The 21,767-nt window shown below is 43.2% G+C and overlaps 1 protein-coding gene across 2 annotated transcripts in view; it reads left to right on the top strand.

Moving 5' to 3' along the window:
- ARHGAP42 (Rho GTPase activating protein 42) overlaps positions 1-21,767 on the top strand; it is a 313,916-nt gene that overhangs the window by 89,244 nt on the left and 202,905 nt on the right. For both annotated transcript variants that reach the window (XM_090030242.1, XM_090030234.1), the window contains exon 3: positions 14,763-14,824. In XM_090030242.1, the coding sequence (XP_089886368.1) occupies positions 14,763-14,824 (62 nt within the window). The remainder of the gene's footprint in view (positions 1-14,762; positions 14,825-21,767) is intronic.

Here is a 21,767-nt window from a genome sequence, read left to right as displayed (position 1 = left end):
GGGATGTTTGAACTAAAGCCCATTTGATGAGCTTTAGTTCAAGCACTGATACACAAGTCTCGGGAGCCTGCTGGGGTAATTGCCGTGCTCCAGCAGACTCAACAGCCCCTGTGCTCATATATATGCACCCTTAAAGCGCATTTAGTGGCTTTATGTTGAGGTTATATCTGGGTTCAGACAGGATATAGGTTAAAAAAAACCCTGTGAAGCTTTCTTCAGTAAGCTTCTGAAAATGGGCCAGATAACAGTACAAACATTTGGGTTTACTACAGTATCTTTGCTTTTTAGACTTGAGCTGCAACTTTTGCTGAATAACCGATCTGCAAATGACCCAAGATAAGTGCTTTTTAAAAACTTTAAATCTGCACAAGAAGTCTTTTTTCCCCTAAGTGCTTCTATCTGGTGGCCAGTCTTTGAAAACTTTTAATACTTAAAAACTTTAAAACTAGCTTCTTTTAGATTCACTGATTCATAGATGCTAGAGCCAGAAGGGACTTCAACAGATCATTGAGTCTGAACCCCTGCCTGGGCAGGAAAGAGTGCTGGGGTCAGATGACCCCAGCCAGATGCCTATCCAGCCTTCTCTTAAAGAGCCCCCAGGTAGGGGAGAGCACCACCTCCCTTAGAAGCCCATTCCAAATTTTGGCCACCCCTTACCGTGATGCTGTTTTGCCAAGCACAAAAGGCTTTGCTCGGGCAGTCGATCAACTGTTGTATCTCCCAGTCATTCTCATCAAACCAATCTTGATGTTTCCTGGTAGAGAATTCCAGTGTCTTTTCATAGCCACTGGTAGTGTATTTTAAGTCACCCCAAGGTCTGCCTATATTCTCCCATTGTTGTTGATTGGTATCTGCCAGTTTTTCAGAGACACTGGTGAAAGAGGTCAAGCTTGATTGGGTCCTTGAGTTCTTTGACACTGATCTTCCGTCGGCATTGCTTCTGCTGCAGTGCAGAACAATGAAAGGTATTAATGAGATTGTTATTTCTTTAAGATGTCTGAGCATTTTACAAATATTAATCATTTTTTGATATGCTTTACCTATACTGTTTGGCCATTTATCATATTATGTCTATCATTATTAAATTTGACACTAACATTTATTTCCATTTATGCTTTTGGGCATTTAATTTTGGTGGGACTATCTCTTTAAACATTTCTTAGTTCCCATAATGACTTACTCAACACCACTACTAGTTTATTTAAGATCCATTCTGTATTGATAAAATCCTCTGAGAATAGGAGGCAAGAGAACTATTATCTTTAAAATTGTCTTTATGTTATAACAATCTGAAATTCAAAATTAATGTTAAACACCATCAGGTTCTTGTCCGCTCATTTGCTGAGCCTGTCCAGGTGAGGCTGGATCACCAGCCTGTCTTCTGGTGTGGATGCTTTGCCTCAAAGTTTGGTGTCATCGGTGAACTTGGCCAGTCCGCTTCTGACTCCAATGTCCACATCATTAATGAAGGTGTTGAACAGTATGGGTCTAAGGACAGAGCCTTGGGGGACCCCACTGGTCACAGGGCACCATAATGATTGATTTCCATCAGTTACTACCTTCTGGGTCCAACCATGGGGCCAATTTCCCAGCCAGCGGGTCATGGTGGACCCAAGGCTACAATTGGCCAGTTTTGCCAAGAGGTGTTCATGGGATACCAGATCGAAGGCTTTTTTGAAGTCAAGATATATGACATCAATCTCTTCTCCCTTGTCCAGGTGATAGGTCACCTGGTCGTAGAAGAAAATGAGATTGGTCAAGCAAGACTAATCGGGCCCCGGGAGAGACATGCCTGGGCCAGGGGTTAGCGAGGAGTTAGTTAGGGTACTCCTGGAGAGGCTGGACGTGTTCAAGTCCGCTGGTCCGGACGATCTTCACCCTAGGGTTCTACAGGAACTGGCCGAGGTCATTGCGGGACCCCTGGCGCGGCTCTATGAGCACTCGTGGTGCTCTGGTGAGGTGCCGGAGGACTGGAAGAGGGCCAATGTGGTCCCTATCTTCAAAAAGGGAAAAAAAGAGGACCCGGGAAATTACAGGCCAGTTAGTCTTACCTCAATCCCAGGTAAGCTCTTTGAAAAAATTATCCTGGCACACATCCAGGAGGGCCTGGCGGGGGAATGCATGCTCAGGGGCAACCAACATGGGTTCATCAGTGGCAGGTCTTGTCAGACCAACCTGGTGGCCTTTTACGATCAGGTCACCAAATCATTAGACGCAGGGGTTGCTGTGGATGTAGTCTTTCTGGACTTCCGGAAGGCTTTCGACACTGTCTCTCACCCTGTCCTCATCAAAAAGCTGGGAGACTGTGGTGTCGATGCCCACACGGTCAAATGGGTCGCCAACTGGTTGGAGGGCCGCACCCAGAGGGTGGTAGTGGATGGGTTCTTCTCGACCTGGAAGGACGTGGGCAGTGGGGTTCCGCAGGGCTCGGTCCTCGGGCCCGCACTGTTCAACATCTTCATCAGTGACTTGGATGAGGGGGTAGAAAGCACCCTGTTCAAGTTTGCTGATGACACTAAGATGTGGGGGGATGTGGGTGCACTAGAAGGGTGCAATAGGCTACAAGCTGACCTTGACAGGTTGCAACGGTGGGCGGATGAGAATAGGATGGGGTTTAACACTGATAAGTGCAAGGTGTTGCACATGGGGAGGAAGAACCGGCACCACACTTACAGGTTGGGGAACTCCCCTCTTGCCAGCACGGAGACGGAAAAGGATCTTGGAGTCGTCATTGACTCCACGATGAACATGGGCCGGCAGTGTGGGGAGGCAGTCAAGAAGGCCAACCGTACCCTGTCATGCATCCACAGATGCATCTCGAGCAGGTCCAGAGAGGTGATCCTCCCCCTCTATGCGGCACTGGTCAGGCCGCAGCTGGAGTACTGCGTCCAGTTCTGGGCGCCACACTTCAAGAGGGACGTGGACGATATGGAAAGAGTTCAGAGGAGGGCCACTCGTATGATCAGGGGTCAGCAGGGCAGGCCTTATGAGGAGAGGCTACGGGACCTGAACCTGTTTAGCCTCCACAAGAGAAGGTTAAGGGGGGACCTTGTGGCCTGCTACAAACTGGTCAGGGGGGATCAGCAGGTATTGGGGGAGTCCCTGTTCCCCCGTGCGCTGCCAGGAGTGACCAGGAATAACGGTCACAAGCTGGCGGAGGGTAAGTTTAGATTAGATATTAGGAGGCGCTACTTCACAGTCAGGGCGGCTAGGGCCTGGAACCGGCTTCCAGGGGAAGTGGTGCAGGCTCCTAGCCTGGGGATTTTTAAAAGGAAGTTAGATGATCACCTTGCTGGGGTCATCTGACCCCGGTGCTCTTTCCTGCCAAGGCAGGGGGTCGGACTAGATGATCTACCTAGGTCCCTTCCGACTCTAGCTACTATGAAACTATGAAACTATCAAGACCTGCCCACAACAAACTCATGCTGGCTATCCCTCAGGATGTTGATGTCAGCCAGTCCATTAAAGATGGCCTCTTTAATAAACTTTTCTAAGATCTTCCCCAGGATAGAAGTCAGGCTGATAAGCCTATAGTTAGCCGGATCCACTTTCCTCCTTCCTTGAAGATAAGCACCACATTGGCCTTCTTCCAGCTTTCAGGCACTACACCAGAGCACCAGGAGTTTTCAAAGATCCATGCCAGGGGCTGGGCTATGATGCTCGCCAGCTCCTTGAGTACCCTGGTGTGTAGATTGTCAGGGCCGGCTGACTTGAAGGTATCCAGCTTCTTGAGGTGTTCCTTCACGAGGTCAGCATTAATGGAGGGCAGGGGATCTCCCTCACCCAGACCTCCCTATCCCATGGTGGGCATCGGTGTCCATGGGACTGATGGAAGACCTACAGGCAGGCAAGTGTCCCCATGGGGGCTCCTGCTTTGTCCACCAATTATTCCAAGGTTGGGGCAGGGGTAGGCTCCCTTAAGTGCCTTGGCCTGCTGGTTTTGGGATGGTTGCTATGTGGGCCAGCAGTGGTGGTAGTCCTCCCATCCCCCAGTGGGCTTAGTTTAAAGCCCGGTGGAACAGGTCAGATAGTCTGGCTGAGAAGAGCCTCCTTCCCAGCAGAGAGAGGTGGAGGCTGTCTCTTCCCAGACACTCGCTGCCTTTCTCACCAAAGAGCAGACTGGGAAGCCAAAGCCTTCCCAATGACACCAGTGCAGCAGTCTTTGGTTCACTACCTGGATCCTCCTTTTCAGCCCATAGCCTGTGACTGGGAGGATTGTGCCCCCAGACCCTTTAGTCCTGCTTCCAAATCCCTGTAGCGCCTCGTGACCCAGCTGGGAGCGCTCTGAGCACTAGGTATTTATCTGTTTCCAGGAAGTAATGCATGTATATGCGTTCCTAAGAAAATGTCTTACCTTTTAATTTATGTTATTTTTTTTTTTTTGGTATAAACTAAACAATCTTTTTAATGCAACAGAGCCAAGTCTTGGGTCACTAGCAAAATTGTGGAATAAGGTTGCAGTGGGCTGGTGGGGAGAGAAAGTCTATTTTTTTTCTTTTTGTAATAAAGATATTTTAAACTGTTTCCTCCTGAAAAGGGAAGAGTTTGCAGCAAATTATTACTGAATTGGGAAAGCTCCAGAGAAAACAGCTGCTGACCCGTTTTATTTCTAATAAATGATACCACAAATAAACATCAGGGTAAATAAACAAGTGTTTTTGTGTGTTAAGTCTCGTTTCTCACAGACATCATTCCCATCGTAATACCAAGTGTTATTTTACTAGTTTCTGAATGATATTTAAATAGGCTATGGACTGAAAAACGTTTCACATTATGTAAACTAGTACTCCATCACTACTCTAAGGTTAAATACAGACAATCAAAAAGCCCAAGGCTGAATTTATTCAATCTTTGCAGGTTTTTTTAAACTGAATATATTGAATCAATAAGCAGGTGAACAGATTCAAGCAAGTGAACTGACATTCATTTTCCAAATAGGAAAGGCAGCCAGACCTGTGCAGTGGCCTGTACTTATAGCTAGGGGCACTAGAGCATGCCTCCCAGCCTGCTGGGCACTGCACAGAGGTGGATACCTCTGATTCCCCAAACAATGCCCCATCCTTGGCCTCCGCATTGGCTAAGCAAGGGGTGGTGGTGCAGGGAGGAGGAACCCACCTGCCCGCCTGGCACCAGATCCCCAGCCAGGAACAGTCTGGGAGAGTGGGGAGGGGAAACTGAAACTGGGGACTTTACTCCGTGTATACCCAGCTGGGAGTGGGGCTGGACTCTGCTAAACTACCCCCCCTTCCTAGTCTCCCAAACTGAGGCAGTGGGACAGGGAAGTGTGCACCTGGTCTTGGCAATGCTCCCAAGGCAGGGAGATGGGAGGAGCCATGCCCCCATCTCATGCTGGGCCTGGCTGAGGGAAGGCAGGGAAGGGAAACACGGAACAGGGACTTGGCCAGTGTTGGAAGCTAGGAGTCATGCCTGCTCCAAAAGAAAACTGTTCCCATGGAGGGGAAAGGTGGCAGAAGGGCTGGCAAGCCATCCTGGGTCAATAGAGACATCACGGTCCTCTTGAAAAAAAAAAAAAGAGGCATACACACATTGGAAGCTAGGGACAGTCCTCAAGGAGGACTTTAAAACAGTAGTCTGCACTTGTAGGGAAATGATTAGGAAATCTAAGGCAGTGACTGAGTTTAAGTTAGCCAAGGGAGTCGGGGACAATAAGAAGTCCTTCTTTAGGTATGTAGGGAGCAGAAGGAAAACAAATGGAAGTGTGGGTTTTTTTCCATCTACCGCCTCCTCAGCAACCCAGAGTGACAGTGCTCTGGCTAGGGAGCAGAGTGGCAGGGCAGACCCTGCTCACTGGAGCACACAGCACAGCCCAGGGCTGCAAAACATTGTGGGATGCTGGGGGACTGTGAGGTGACTTGAACCAGGAGGGGATCTGGGACAGAATTTCTATAAATCATTTTGACCTAAATGAGTTAAGTCTGATACGACATCCAAACAGGTTTATCTTAAACCAGTTTCGGCCATTTTGAAAGCAGTGTAAGTACACTGAACTTCTTTGTTACAGGTTTAAACCAGTTTTTTTATCACTTAAACTGGTGTATGTGTAACTTCTGTCCCTAGCCTAAGTGGATAAAATGGGTAGGTGAATCAAAGAAGTAATTGCTTTGTTTTACTAAAAATAACCCAACAATAATACTAGCTAAATGCTATGGAGATGGTGCATGGAAATAATTAAGACTCTCTTAATGTTACACACACAGAATGTTACATTTTCTCCCTGGAAACAATTATGTTGCTGACTACTAGACATTCAATAATTTTATAAATTATGTCCAAGTTTTCTGAATATATAATAAAATACAAACACTGTTTCACTTATTTTTAAACAAAATTGAATATTTTTTAGAAATGAGAATCACTTCAACGTGCTCTGCTAGGAATAAAGAGACTCTGTCCTGTATGCTTTATGTGAAAAAAAAAAAAAGTAGCATATCAACCTAATGGTAATAAGAGAACTGATGCTTGGGAATTTGGTTACATGCTTGAAGTTATGATACTATATAATACATATGATCCATATGGAACAAGGAGATTGAAACATGATATGTAGCAGTTAACTTTTTTTTTCTTTCTTTCTTTCTTTCTTTTCTTCCAAATTGGAAGAGTACTTTGGCCTGAATGAGCACTACCATACACTAGGAAGCAGGGAAGAGGTGTTGTTGAGTGATGGGCACAGAAAGCTGAAAAGGCAGCTGGAGATAAGTTAGCCAACTATGTTTGGCAGTTGAACATCTTCTGAGACTGGCAAGACTGATTTAAATAAAAAAAAGTAGAAAAAAAAAAGAAAAGCTCCAAACAAATGAAGACTGAGAAGGAAAAATTTATGTAATAACTGTGCCTAATCTTAGTACACAGTGGCCACGTCTACATGAGACGCTGACTGTGCAGTTGTCACTGTGTAGTCATTTAACACTTGTATAAACAAGTGCTAAATGACTGCTCAGTAATTGGAGTTTCAGTGCAGTAGCATCCCCGAACGGTTTTTTCATGATGCTGACTGTGAAGTAGCCCAAGACTGCTGCGCAGTCGGCATCTCACATAGACATGGCCAGTAAAAATAATTTCTGTTTATTAAGATACTGTATTGCATAAAGGCATATTGGTGGGTAGAAGAATGCATGCTAAGGAGCCATAAGGTGTTGGAATCATCAATGCTGTAAGTGTAAAGCTGAACTGATGAAGGAAGCTAGCTATGGGTAGTAAGCAATAAGAGAATTTATTAAAACCAGGAAACTGGGCAAGAAAATACAAGTATTTGAGCTACTTTTATGGAATGTGTAACCAGATATTATAAGGATAATTCAAACAGGGTGGAATAGTCGGTGTGACTGAACATAGATATTGAATTTTGGGGGGTTTTTAGGTAAGATAAAAATAAAGATAAAATACATAGATTCATAGATGGCAGGGTTGGAAGGGACCTCAACAGATCATTGAGTCTGACCCTCTGCCTAAGCAGGAAAGAGTGCTGGGGTCAGGTGACCCCAACCAGATGCCAAGCACCGCCTCCCTTAGAAGCCTATTCCAAATCCCATGATGAGTGAATTCCGTCAATTACTATCCTCTGGGTCCGACCATGGAGCCAATTTCCCAGGCAGCAGATCGTGGTGGACCCAAAGCCACAATTGGCCAGTTTCGCCAAGAGGTAATCATGGGATACCAGATTGAAGGCTTTTTTGAAGTCAAGATATATGACATCAATCTCTTCTCCCTTGTCCAGGTGATAGGCCACCTGGTTGTAGAAGGAAATGAGATTGGTCAAGCAAGACCTACCCTCAACAAACCTGTGCTGGCTATCCCTCAGGATGTTGGCGTTGGCCAGTCCATTAAAGATGGCCTCTTTAATAAACTTTTCTAAGATCTTCCCTGGGATAGAAGTCAGGCTGATGAGCCTATAGTTAGCTGGATCCACTTTCCTCCCTTTCTTGAAGATAGGCAGCACATTCAATTTCGTCCAGTCTTTGGGCATTACACCAGAGCGCTAGGAGTTTTCAAAGATCTGTGCCAAAGCCTGGGCTATGATGCTTGCCAGCTCCTTGAGTACCGTGGGGTGCAGATTGTCGGGGCCGGCTGCCTTGAAGGTATCCAGCCTCTTGAGGTGTTCCTTCAGGAGGTCAGCATTAATGGAGGGCAGGGGATCTCTCTCACCCATACCTCCCTGTCTGGTAGCGGGCATGGGTGTCCCATGGGACTGAAGAAAGACCAAAGATGCGAAGTACCCATTTAATAGGTTGGCTTTTTCCTGGGCGTCAGTTGCCCCATCTGGTTCAGCAGGGGTCCAATAGTTGGAACTGATAGGTAGCATTACCTATTAATGATATGGTAGACTGTAAAGAAATCAAAATAGGTTGTTTTTATCCATGCTGCTTATTTTGGTCAAAATCATTTTGGGGAACATTGGTAAAAGAGGTTCTACTGGGAATAGTGTTGGGAGTTGACTGTAAATCCCCAGAATCAGATTTGGATATGTTGTTAGTAGGAAGACAAATATTATAGGAATTGTCATGTCATGGGAGGCTTTATTTTCCCACATGTAGACTGGAGAACATAAGTTCCGTGAAACAGTAGGGCCTAGTTATTCTTGGATATTATAATCAGATTTCTTCAATGAGTAGTCAATAAACTAATGAGTAAAACTATTTAGTCATGAGAGGTAATTAGCTGCATTATTCTGATTCAGGCAGAAGGCAAGACAAGGTGCTGTCTCAGAAGCCAACTCATCCCTACCCTTTTCCTATCTGTCTTATTTAAATTAATCTGAAAATTTATTAGAATCTGACAAACTAGGCTGTTGCCCAAGAAAAGTTACACCTCACTGAATGAGTTAGTCCCTAAGGTGCCTTCCTTTTGTGCCTGTTGCTTTAGTTTTGCTTTTGGCAAGCACTGGAGATATCATACCTGGAGCTGGCTGTAGAAAGTAGCCATAGAGCGCATGAGATAAATTCATTCAGTTTAAATTATATGGAACTATAAACAAAATTTAAACCTGTAACAAAATTTCTCAGTTTCAAAAAGACAAGCTTAGAACAATAAAGAGCTAATTAAGGTGTGTGTGTGTTGGGGGGGGAACGGGGAAAGAATGGAATCTTTATATTGTGGGGGGAAAATTGCATGGAAAGGCTCCAGATTTAATTTACTCAAGAAAAAAAGAACAAGAAAAGAAGAAATAGGGCCATTTTGTACCGAAGTTGGAGAAGAAGAGATTAAACATCATTTTGGTATGCCTTAAATGCAAGGGATTACTTCATCTCAAATTTCAGTAGGGCAATGATCAGGGATCCAAGTTTTCTGTTTACTATGGAAAGATGTGGATTTTCTCATTTGAGGAGAAAAACACAGAATCTTCTCCCTTTAAGGAGAAAAGCACAGAATATTGTCCCTCCTCCCTTCCAAGAGAAAAACATGGGATTGTCTCCCTTGAGAAGAAACCATGAATTTTCTCCTTTTGAAAAAAATGGTGGGTTTCCCCTTGCAGGCTGACAGATCTGACAGGTGGTGGGGGGAGCTGGCTTCCTGCCACCGCGTGAACTCCTGAGGGAGGCATGGGGAGAACATATCTCCTAGATTTGTGCATGATATGAGGGCAAACATGGGCCAAGGACCCAAGTCTGTAGCTCTCTGCTTCCCCCAGTAGCGCCTAAGCCCTGGATGCTGCATGGGAGGTAGTAGCTGCTGAGGACTCTGCAGAGTGTGGAGTCCTGCTCCACCACCCCCATGGACTGCATGGCAGAAGCAGAGCCCATGGGGGGGGTGCATGTGGGCTGGCAGCTGTGGGGTCAGGGCTTCCCTGCCCTGCTGCCCTCCCTCCGGGGGCCTCCATGGCCCAGTGGGCAGGACCCAGTTTGGCAGGGTATAGTGGGGTGGGGAGGCTCTGTGCTAGCTCTGGTATCCCTGCACCATCATAGTGAGGCCCCCTCTGCCTGCCTAGTAGTAGGTGGGGGGGGGGGGCACAACTCCGCACTGCCACCCCTGCTGCTGCCAGGCAGGTAGGGGTGCCTTGCCATGGTGGCATGGGGCTGCCATCCTGCTGCTCCTGGGCTGGCGGGTGGTCTAGGCAGTCAGCCTGCTAGCCTGGGACTGCTCCACCCTGGCTCAGTGTGCTGTGGAGGGGCTGGTTGAGGCATGAGGGTGCTCCAGTGCATGGCAAGCTGGGTCAGTGGCTATATGTGCATTGGTTCACATGAAAAAGCTCTGTAGCAAGATAGTACTTGTTCTTACAGGAAACTAATAAACTCCACAGCAGGATAGTACTTATATTTACAAGTACTTGTATTTACCAGTACTATCCTGCTGTGGAGTTTATTAGTTTCCTGCAGCCTAATTAGGGCTGCATGTGTAGATGCTGAGATGTTTACTTCTGAGTTTATTAGGCAACTCCACAGTAAACATGTCATGTAGATGTGCCCATTATCTTAGAATGTATCAGGTATTTCCAGTAGAGACAGAAGACATGAGACTTAGAATCTTAGAAGACTTAGGGATGGAAGGGACCATAGGAGGTCACCTGGTTCAACCCCCTGCTCAAAGCCAGGACCATCTCCAACTAGATCATCCCAGCCAAGGCTTTGTCTAGCCAGGTCTTAAAAATGTCCAAGGATGGAGATTTCACAACCTCTGGGTGACCTGTTCCAGTATTTTACTACCCTCCTAGTGAGAGTTTCCTAATATGCAGCCTAACCTTCCCTTGCTGCAACTTGAGACCATTGTTCCTTGTTCTGCTATTTGCCACCACTGAGAAGAGTCTGGCTCCATCCTCTGTGGAACCACCCTTCAGGTAGTTGAAGGCTGCTATTAAATCCCCCCTCTGTCTTCTCTTCTGCAGACTAAGCCAAGTTCCCTCAGCCTCTCCTCAGAAGTCATATGCCCTAGCCTCTAGCAGTCTGTCTACTACTTCCCCACATCCCCAGCTTGGTGTCATCTGCAAACTTGCTGAGGGTGCACTCCATCCCATCTCTCAGGTCATTGATGAAGATACTGAACAAAACCGGCCCCAACACCATCCCTTGGGGCACTTGGAGCACTCCACTTGATACTGGCTGCCAACTAGACATAGAGCCATTGACTACTACTCTCTGAGCCCAACGATCCAGCCAGTTGTCTGTCTGCCTCACAATCCGTTCATTCAACCCATACTTCATTAGCTTGCTTGAGAGAATGTTGTGGGAGACTGTATCAAAAGCCTTGGTTAAATCAAAGTATATCACATTCGCTGGTCTCCTCGCCTCCGCAGAGCCAGTTGTCTCTTCATGGAAAGCAATCAGGTTGGTTAGGCGATGACTTGCCCATAGTGAATCCATACTGCCTCTTCCTAATCTCCAAGTCCTTGAGGACCTGCTACATGATTTTTTCCAGGGATTGAGGTGAGGCTGACAGGGCTGTATTTCCCTGGATTGTCCTTCTTCCTTTTCTTAAAGATGGGCATTTTATTTGCCCTTTTCCATTTTTTTCAAGACCTTTCCCAAACACCATACATTTTCAAAGACGATGGCCAGCAGCTCTGCAAAATACTTCTTAAATACTTTGTGATCTTCCATGTTTAAGAAAATTGATTTCAATTGAAAAATATGTAGAGGAAGGGCTAGTAGGATGAAAAGTCTATCAAACATTGTGGATAAAAAAATAACTGATTTATTTTTAAATTAAAAATTAGATTTTTTAAAACTAAATCAGATTTTTTTTATTTAACGTTTTAGTTAAAGCATTATGCATTAATAAAGTGTGTTAAATGAAATTTAAGTTTAATACAACAAAAGCTAAGATACATTTAGTGTCTCCTGCTGCTACACCAAGCTGATGCGCTGCCTCATGGTGTCTGACACCATCTGTTGGTCCCATGATATCTATGTGGAACGCATCATGGGCCACCACCAGTACTCCGACCCCACCAGATGAACCACCGCCAGACTGGACCCAGAGGGGACCGCCTGAACCGTGCCCCCTCTGCACCAGATGGACCTTCACTTTTGAGAGGATTCTTCAACAATGGATGACCCCACTCCACCTGAAGAGGACCCCTGTGATGAGACTCTATATGAACTGAGATACTTCCTTTGAACCACTTCCTCCACCATTGCAGACCATTGTAATGGGTTTGTGTGTATCTATCTCTTTTCTCTCTCAGCATTGTGATCCCCCTTCCCCCATCCCCAGGCTTAGTTGGCTAACATTGTATCTCCTGTAACCTAGTTGCAGTCCCCTCCTCACCCCCATCCCTCTATTGTTAGTCCCTCGCTCAGGCGATCTGTATTTCCCTACCGGCTTTGTCACCTTTTCTGGATTCCCAATCCTAAACATTTACTAATAATAATCTTAGCCTCCCTCTGTGCCAGGCACAGTGCAGGTGGGGTGGAACCAACCCCAATGTGGGGACCCAGCTGCAGTAGCCCCCTGGACCTCAGGAACAGATCCCTGGACCAACCAAGCCGGCTGGGAGCCTACAGTGCAGTGGTCCTGCACAGTACCTGCCCTGGCCTGTCCTGGCCCCTGGAGGGGAGCTGTGGGTGAGCAAGGCTGGGGCCCAGGCAGACCTGGGCAGCTGCAGCAGCTGGTTCTGGGGCCTGATGGGTTCCTGCGTGCAGGCCTTGGCACTGGGGGCAGCTTTTCCCCGCTTATGCTATACCTGGTCTGCAGGGAGGCTCAGCCCAGAGTTGGGAGGCCCACAAGCCCAGTGTCCTGCCCCAACCAGTCAGTGTCAACTCACAGGCAGGGTGGCTGTGTCCTGACCATGTGGAGCTGCTCCTGCCCGGGTGGGACAGGGCGCCCATCTGCCGAATCCCCAGCTGGGTCCAGGACTTGCCCACTCACTCCTCCAGTGCAGTGGTCTTGCACAGCGCCTGCCTGCGTCCTGACTCCGCCCACCCACAGCTCCCTTCCAGGGGCCAGGCCAGGCTGGAGGGCGCAGCCCGGGGACAGGGGGCGGGGTCAGCAGAACACAGAGGTTCCCCTGACTCTGCCCCTGGTGACTGCCACAGCACTTGGACCTGTGGCTGCTCTGCAGAGCCCAGAGCAGCAACTTAAAAAAAAATTATTTCCAAACAATTTCTTCACATGCCTCCTGGCATGCCAGGGAAAATGTCTCACTAATTGGCATGCGTGCCAGGGGTTGCCTATCCTTGATATAGGATCAGTCTCTCCCTCTTCCTCTCCTTCTTTCTCTCTCTCTCTCTCTCTCTCTTTGACTAGTTACAAAACCAGTTTCATATGTATATGTATGTATGTGTAGGTATGTGTATATATATGTAGCTGGTTAAGCACAATTCATTAAATTTATTTATTCTGAGAAGGTGCCAACTGCCTTTTAAAAATATTTTTGAATTCAGTAGTGCAGTGTCAGTAGTTGGTAATGTGGGCAGAGGTAGTCAGATTTACTTGATCCTAATAGAAAAGGAAAACTAATTTACATAATATGCAGCATATTATTGCAAATTCCAGTTGCATCATAGTTTCTATAAACATATCTGTTTTCTAGCTCAGTAATATCACAACACAGATGTGAATTTACCCTCTCTAATTGCCTCTAAAATAAGCTGTTGATGTTATGGTGGTTTTAAACAGACTTCTTTATAATCTACAGATATAAGGGTAGCGTTTCTACGTTTTATTCCTATTTTTTTGTTATTCCTGAAGGTGAATACCTAGAATTTAGACTATTGTACAATTTACAAAGAGAATAGAGATAAACAGAGCATTGAAAACAGAGACCTCTTTTCTTCAAAGTACTTAATCTTTGGCTATATTTATGGCTTATTATGCATGCAAGTAGTGCCAGAGTGGCTGCAAACAGAATGTGAGTATACATCTTGAAGCAAAGTATAATTTTGTTTATTTCAGGGAAAAATCACACTGCTTTTTCCCTGGATCCACATAAAATATGTATATATAAAGAAGGTATTTTCCCATCTTTCCCTGCACATTGCTACCCTTTCGATATCACCCTTAAATAAACTATCCACCCTTTCTCTCATTCCGTTGGAAACACATGTCCACACAAATCACACTTACTGGGACACAAAGTTACGGAGGACAGTAATCCTTTTCAATTTCAGTAAGCATAAACAGAAATTTCAGTAAGCCTAAACAGATGGCTATAGGTATGGACTTCATCTGGAACTGAGTTTGCCTCTTAGTGTTTCCTTATACTCTTGTGGTAGATCTTTTTAATCTCCTTAAATGAAAAGAAATCAAAATCTTTTCTTTCCTAGGATGTTTTCCTTCTGTGCAAATGTACATGCATGTGTATGTGAAGGTGCATATATTTATACATAGATTCAGTATTACTTATTCCTGCCCCATTGCAGGATATTATTTGTTGTGTTTTCTTTTAGAGATCTCTTATTCTTGTTTTGTGCATATGAACATACCCAAATTACATCTGGTCATACATGATTGCTTCTAGGACAGAAGGAACAGAATTTAATCTATTGACACAACTTGCCTGTCTTTCCTTTGCCGTATCTTTTTCCTTCCCACTTTGTAGATACATTTATGAAAAAGTGCAAGGAGATGCAGCATGGACTAATAAGAAAACCACTGGACTGGGACTTCAAGAAATCTGATTTTTCTTGGCTCTGCTGGCATCAATTTACTATTCTGTGCTTCCAGTTCTCCATATATATAATAGGAATGATTATATCAATGCCATGTGTAAAGTTTTGTACAAGAGCCAAAGTATTAGTATGTCATTCACTTAAGAGACATGTTGAGCTCAACATTAATATTAACTTGATCTCCCATTTTCTTCCCAGCCCAGTCACTGAAAGAGTTTGCCCGACTACTGATTGCTGTGGAAGAAGAGAGAAGACGACTGGTAAGTCAGTTGTAGAACTAAGCTGTTTTAGGTTTCTTTTTTAATTTTTGAATATACCACTACTACTTTTCTTATTCATCTCAGAAAGTGTTCTGTATACCTTTTGCATTTGTAAACTGTTTACTATGTAAGATTGACATGCAACTTTTACAATACCTCACACACTATTAGTTTAGATTGGTTTGGTAATAATGGTACTGTAGTAATTCAGCACTATGGTATAATTTTGCTGTTTTGGCAAGTTTCAACCTGAGCAGTCTAATCATGAAATTTGATTGGTTGTTTGAACAAGACGTAGACAAAGGCTACGGACAGAAATTATACATAAACCAGTACAAGTGATCAGAAACCGGTTCAAATCTGTAACACAACAGAAGTTCAATGCACATAAACCACTTTCAATGTGGCCAAAACCAATTTAAGATAAACCTGGATGGATGTAGGTAATTGATTTAGTTTAAATTGGTTTCTTGAACTTCTGTCCTAGATCCCCTCCAGATTCAAGTTAATTCACAGTCCCCCAGCATCCCAGAATGCTTTGCACCTCTCCTGCAAAATGTCCTTTCAGGGTGGGCAGACAGGCCTTGGCTCAAGATAACTGTTCCAGTTGAGCAGGAAGGCATTCTCTAGCACCCTCTGGCTTCTGGCCTCAGCCACTGCAGGCACGTGACTGCATTTCTGGAGTCAAGTGAATTCAGTTGCTTATTGGTTTAATGTATGCAGCTTAGACTAATCTGCAAAAATTAAAATGGTTCAGCCTTGGGCTTTTTGACAGGCTGTACTTAGCCAAAGCGTGTTTCACATCCAACAACAAAACAGAATAGTAAGACAGTATTTTAATAGTGGTTCTTTACTATGAACTGAGAATGCTCCAACCAAAATGGCATTTGAAAAGAAGAGCACAAGATAGGAGGGAAATAAGATTTTTTTTCCCGTTATGTTTTGAGAATGGTCCATGGATAACTGAAGAGGAGATTCACAGGTGATTTAAATTGGTAGACCTCTGTTGACTTGAGTGGAGGCATGACAGCTTACACTAAGTGAGGCTCTGCCTGTGATGCTTTTTGTACTCTGTTATTTTATTTAATCTGGACTCCCTCCTTGGTATGGCATAGATTTTTATTAAATTTATTCATATGAATCCTGAAAGATTTTTTTAAAGAAAACCCATTATCTTTTTATAAAAGCCCTGAAAAAGGTTATATCTTCTTTGAGAGTTCTTCCAACTGCAATGACTGCTGATATAATTATATTTAAAGAAAGAGCTGAACTTACAAATTACATGAGAAGCAAGATTTACTTCTTCATACCTTCCTCACTTAAAGATCCTGAGAGAAGCGATAACCCTGTTTCAAAACTGAGAAGTCATATTAATCACTTACTCATAGGTTTTTAAAAGTAATGTGTGAGAATACAATTTTGTAAGTTTCAGGCAAGTTAATGCCTGTGTGGCTAAATATGGTGAACTCCTGGGGGAGTTAATGTCCTTGTGTGGCTAAGTATGTAGGAATCACCTGGAGAATTATGTCCACAACATTCAGCTTTTGAGAAAATCGCTTTTGAATATTAATACATATTTTTAGCTACTCAGAAAAATAAGGTACACACAAATTTATTTACAAGTAACTTTTAAGGTAAATTATTGTCTTAGGTGGACTGATGGGAATAGAGTTCAGTAATTTTTATATGCAATGAAAGTTTAACCAGCTCAAGTACATCCAGCAATATCTTCTCTCCTTTTTTCCCTGTTTTCTTGGAAATTATAGTGCAATTTTCAGGGGCATGGGGAAGCGTTGGAGGAAATTGATAAGCCACAGAATAGTCTGCAATAGGTTTTGTTATCCAGAAGAAAAAATGAGAGTAAATCTGGACTATGCTGTTTCCCTGTTAATAAAGTAATAGCTTAGTATTAATATTATGCAATTAGGTATTTGGTGAGGCCACAGCTGGAGTACTACATCCAGTTCTGGGCTCCACCATTTAAAAAGGATGTGGAGAACCTTAAGAGAGTCCAGAGGAGAGCCACATGCATGATCAGAGGGCAGGAAAACAAGCCTTATGCTGTGAGGCTGAGAGCTATGGGACTCCTCCTGAGCCTGCGCTTTTCCAGGCTGGAGGACCTGGTCGCTGCCTATAAGTATATAAGTGGTGTACATCAGGATCTTGGGGAATGCCTGTTCACCAGAGCACCCCAAGGGATGACAAGGTCAAACGGTCACAAACTCCTCCAAGACCATTTCAGGCTGGACGTAAGGAAGAACTTCTTTACTGTCCAAGCCCACAAGGCCTGGAACAGACTGCCACCAGAGGTGGTGCAAGCACCTACTCTGGACTCATTTAAGAGACATTTGGATGTTTATCTTGCTGGGATGCTTTGACCCCAGCTGACTTCCTGCCCCTGGGGCAGGGGGCTGGACTCGATGATCTTCTGAGGTCCCTTCCAGCCCTAATGTCTGTGAGATCTATGAAATATTATAAACACAGTGCAGTTTAAAATTTTGTGCCCAGGTATTTAAGTAAATTTTTTTCATTTTCTCTCCTGTTTTGGCAGTGAGACGATTGAAGGGAAGAATAAGAAGGTGATTACTATTCAGTTTGCTAGCTTTGGCAAGTTATTAATCCATATCATGATTTAAAGAAATAATGTAATGGGTATGGTGCTAAAGGTCTCCTAAGGCTATGCTTATTATAAGGTAATGCTATTAGGGAGATTAAAAATCAAGCAATAGAGAGAGATGATGTTTTTAGTTTTAAAAATTGTTAAACGTTTATAGTGTACATAGCCTCTCTGACCAATGTTATTTTCCTTTTGAGATATGCTTCTGCTTCTTGCCTTAAAACCTTCCTTCTTTCTCTAGTTAATAGTTGAGTCTTGCTATACAGTGGTTCAGGTAATCTCTTATACAAGGGATGTGACACAGAAATAAGTAGTGTGGAGTTTCCTGTTTTACTAAATGAATTAAAAGGCTCGTGAGTTAGAGGTACATAAATATAACATTGAAGCATGAATCCAGTGGGTCTTGTGTTGATTAAGTAGCTCTTCAAGGTGACAGAGTGTTGGTGTGTAAGGACGTGGCCATATATACACATTTATTCAGGAGTAATTTACCCTGCATTTTCTTCTGCTTACATGTACTCTCTAGAAAGGAGCAGATGTGTGATCAGCTCTCCCAATCCGGCTGCTAGAAGCAGGTGGTATTGGGGTGCTCTGCTGCTAAGTGGCAAGGGAGTTAGTTTGAGCAAATGGCTACCTTTTTGTGACTGACAACAGTAGAGGTTCCACAACATATACTGGAATAACCTTCTCCAAGGTAAATTTCCTTTTGACTTCATATTAGAGAAAAATATTTCCTCTGATAATAATGACTTACAGTTTGATATTGTGAGTCATCTGCAGAGCATGGAAGACATTTAGTTATCAGGCTAGCAATAATAATGAGATGAATGGATGATTCACTATAATTCAGAATAGTTCTCTTATTTTTAAACATCTTATTACATGGATGTGGCACACAACATTTCTGGTGTTAAAGTTCTCACCCTACTCAGTTATAGATATATAAAAAAAAATTATAATTTGAATAATTTAAATAAGAAATGCCAGGTTCAGATAGAGGCATATACTCTAATATATACTGAACAAGTACAAAACCTGTGTAGATCCTCATATGGTAGCTATGCTAACTCTATTCTATAGAAACAAGCTTTTGAAATGAAAACTTTATTTATTTTTCATGGTCTTGTTCACTCAGTTCAGAATTCCAGGGGTGATGCCACTGGTGATGGTGATACAATGAGGGAAATGTTTTCCATTAAGAGTTTTATTTAGACTATTGTATTGTTTATTATTTTTTATTACTATAGCACAAGATCCCATTGTGCTGGACACTGCAGACACAGAACAAAAAGACAGTATATTAGCTAATTTAATATAGACAACTCAGCAGCCATATTATGGTAACTAGAGCCCCTGATACCACTTTACATACTTTGCTCACTTGTGGTCTTTTGTTTTTCCTGACCACCCAGACTGCAGAATAAATTATATATTTTAAAAAAATTGTAGCTTTATCCTGCTCTATGGCCAGTTAATGCAATACAGGCTCATTAAAGAAAGTTGAAGCCTAGCAATATGAGGTGTAACATATGTTGTTGAATATATAATCATCTTTGCTATGAAGAATTAGGAATTTGTTAAATAAATCCAGAATGTCTTGTCCTGTTTTTAAGCTGTTGACTTTTATTTCTTTAGTACGTTTGTTGATGCTTGTGCACATCATTATAACTTTTGTGATAGCATGTGGAGGTCCCAATCATGGTTGCACTGTGCTAAGCATCAAACTAATATTTAAGAAGTCACTCCCTGCCCTTAATGTCTGCTCTAATTGTGAAAACTTCAAAAACTGGGTGTTTTGTCTTAATTTGACAAATTCTGCTGAAACAAAGTATATTGCATAAAGGTTATACATTTTGGTTGTTCTTCTAGAAATTCTTCACAGGATGTTTAACTGACTGTTTAACCAGACACCGGCAAGAAGCTGAGCTTAACTAATTTAAAAACTGGAGGAAGGCACGCAAGAGTTAACACCCCCTCCCCTTTGGAGTGTGTTAAAAAATCAAATAGATTTTTATTGTTCATAGTTGTGTATTCTTATCACAGATATGCTTCTTGTTTGAGAAACTTGCATTTCCTGTTTGTGTTTTTTATGGGGGGTTTTTCTGAGGCGCTTATTAGCTTTTTCCTATATGAATGCAAAAAATCAATGTTGGAGAATTACAGAAGCTGAAGGTATGCATTAATGAACTCCTAATCTTCAAAAAAAAACCCAGATCTTTCTTTAGGTAATCTCTCATCTCTTGCTTTTACATTCAGAAACTAAAAGGTGGATGTGAGCCCATTTCTTTTCTTTAACCAGCTTATAAAACTAGGCATTAAGAACAAAATTACTATGAAACATGTTTTGTCTTAGATAATAGAAGCTTAAAAAAACCTACATCTTCTACAAAAGGTAAGATTTCATTATATGCATCTTTGCTGCTTCTAATGGCAGCAATTTAATAGAACAGTAAAGGTTGCAGTTAAATTTTCCTTCATCATCTTTACATCTTTTATTTGCTTATTCAGGAAGACTGAGTAGTAGTAGTAGTAAAAGGTCCAGGTGGCAAAATTTTCTCTGGGTATCATTTGAGTACATTTGCAGCTATGGTTTTGGTGGCAGTGTTTAATTGTCTCAGTGTTGGGAAGTAAGATAAAGAAGCATCATGATTTGAGGCTGTCTGCATTCTGGAAGTTGGTTGTCCTTAGTAATTAGAAATCAGATTCACTCTATTGTACTTCCACGGATTTCAGCAGAATGCCATCAGGGAACTATGGAAAAAATAGCCTCCAATTCCTAAAGAATCATAAGGGAACACTAGAGATGCTATAATTTAATTTAACGTGACTATTTTGTCTACATCTAGGGAACTTATTTAAAATATTTTTGTTCAATTCTCTGAAGCTTACAGATCTGGTCAGGCATGCGTTCCTATTAAATTATATGCTTTGTGGATTTAAGGAATTTATGTATTTAGGCTTCCTTTTTCATTTGATATTATTACACTTTATAACAAATAGCATTTTATTACTCCTGGTACATACCTGCCTTTGTAGGACTAATGCTTTACATATACAAGAATAGATGGGAGGGTTCATATTGCTCAGTTCCTCATTCCTGAATTCCCCTGTCAGTTGAGACTGTGATTAGATTATATGGAGTGTTGTTAGGTATATCCCCCCTAATATCTTCTGTAAGATTCAGAACTCCTACTCTGAGATAGGTGTCCCTTAACTGTGAAATTCCTTTTAATTTACCCATGTGTTTTTGGGTGATGTTGGCATACTGATGACTGAGGTGGGAGCCTGGCACCTTCCATCACTGACACTAGAAATCACAAACATGTGCATGGTTATGCTGAATTAGGCTGGTATCCTTACCTGACAATAAGAAATATTTCAGAGCTGGTTTGATTAGCTCTGTAGTGGACAGTTATGAAATAATTCATCTAAAAGTGAGCGTTCTCAAATGACCCATTCCTTTGTGATTGACTTGTAACTGAGGCCACATACTGACATTCACTTTCTCCTGGAGAGTCCCAGGAGAAACCATGAATGTACAGATGATCAGGATTTTTCTCTCGGAGCAAAAATAGCTGCTCCAGGGGAAAAATAATCTGGGAACAACCAGGATTTAATCACCCCTGGGAGAGATTCTGGTGGAAGAGTGAATGTCTGCACAACTCTTACCTTCCTGAGAGAAGGTGCCATAGCACAGTCCTTCAGCATCCCAGGGTGCTTTCCTCCTGTTCTTTCCTTCAACCCAGCAGAAAGTGTATTGCTCACTGGACTCTACTACTTCAGCCAAGCAGGGAGCAAAACATGCTCCTTTCACAATCCCACTTTGTGCTGCAGAGAAGCATAGGTTGACCAAGCAGTCTGATTTAGCCAGCCAGGGCTGCCCTGTGCCCTGCTCACATCTGCCACCACACAGATGGTGGGAGCCTGCAGAGGATGCTGAGATGTGTGCACAGAGCCCTCCTGGCTGTTTAGTGTCAGCACCGCAAATCTCTTCAGTGCCTTAGCATTCAAATGTTTGGTTGTCCCGCATGTGGTGTTGGGAACATACTTGCAGCCCACAGCAACAGCTGGGTCACAAACTCTGGTCCGCAGCACTAAAAGGTTGATGACCCCTGCTTTAAACCATCTAGTCTGCCTAACTTCTACTCCTAGGCATGGGTGGAAAGGTTGCGAGTGGATTGGGCTTTTTGCTGAGCAGCATAGCCTTAATGTCCCACAGTGCACTAGTCCAGATGCATCCTAGTGAATGTGGGCATGAATGAAATGATCTCTCTGTTTCAGATCAAAGTGATAAAATATGCTTTCAGTCGTCTCCTTAGTTTTCCA

The sequence above is a fragment of the Crocodylus siamensis genome, chromosome 1 (genome assembly GCF_052110815.1).
Source record: "Crocodylus siamensis isolate JL-2025a chromosome 1, ASM5211081v1, whole genome shotgun sequence".
In the NCBI taxonomy this organism is placed as follows: domain Eukaryota; kingdom Metazoa; phylum Chordata; order Crocodylia; family Crocodylidae; genus Crocodylus; species Crocodylus siamensis.
This window is presented reverse-complemented; position numbering and strand designations above follow the sequence as displayed.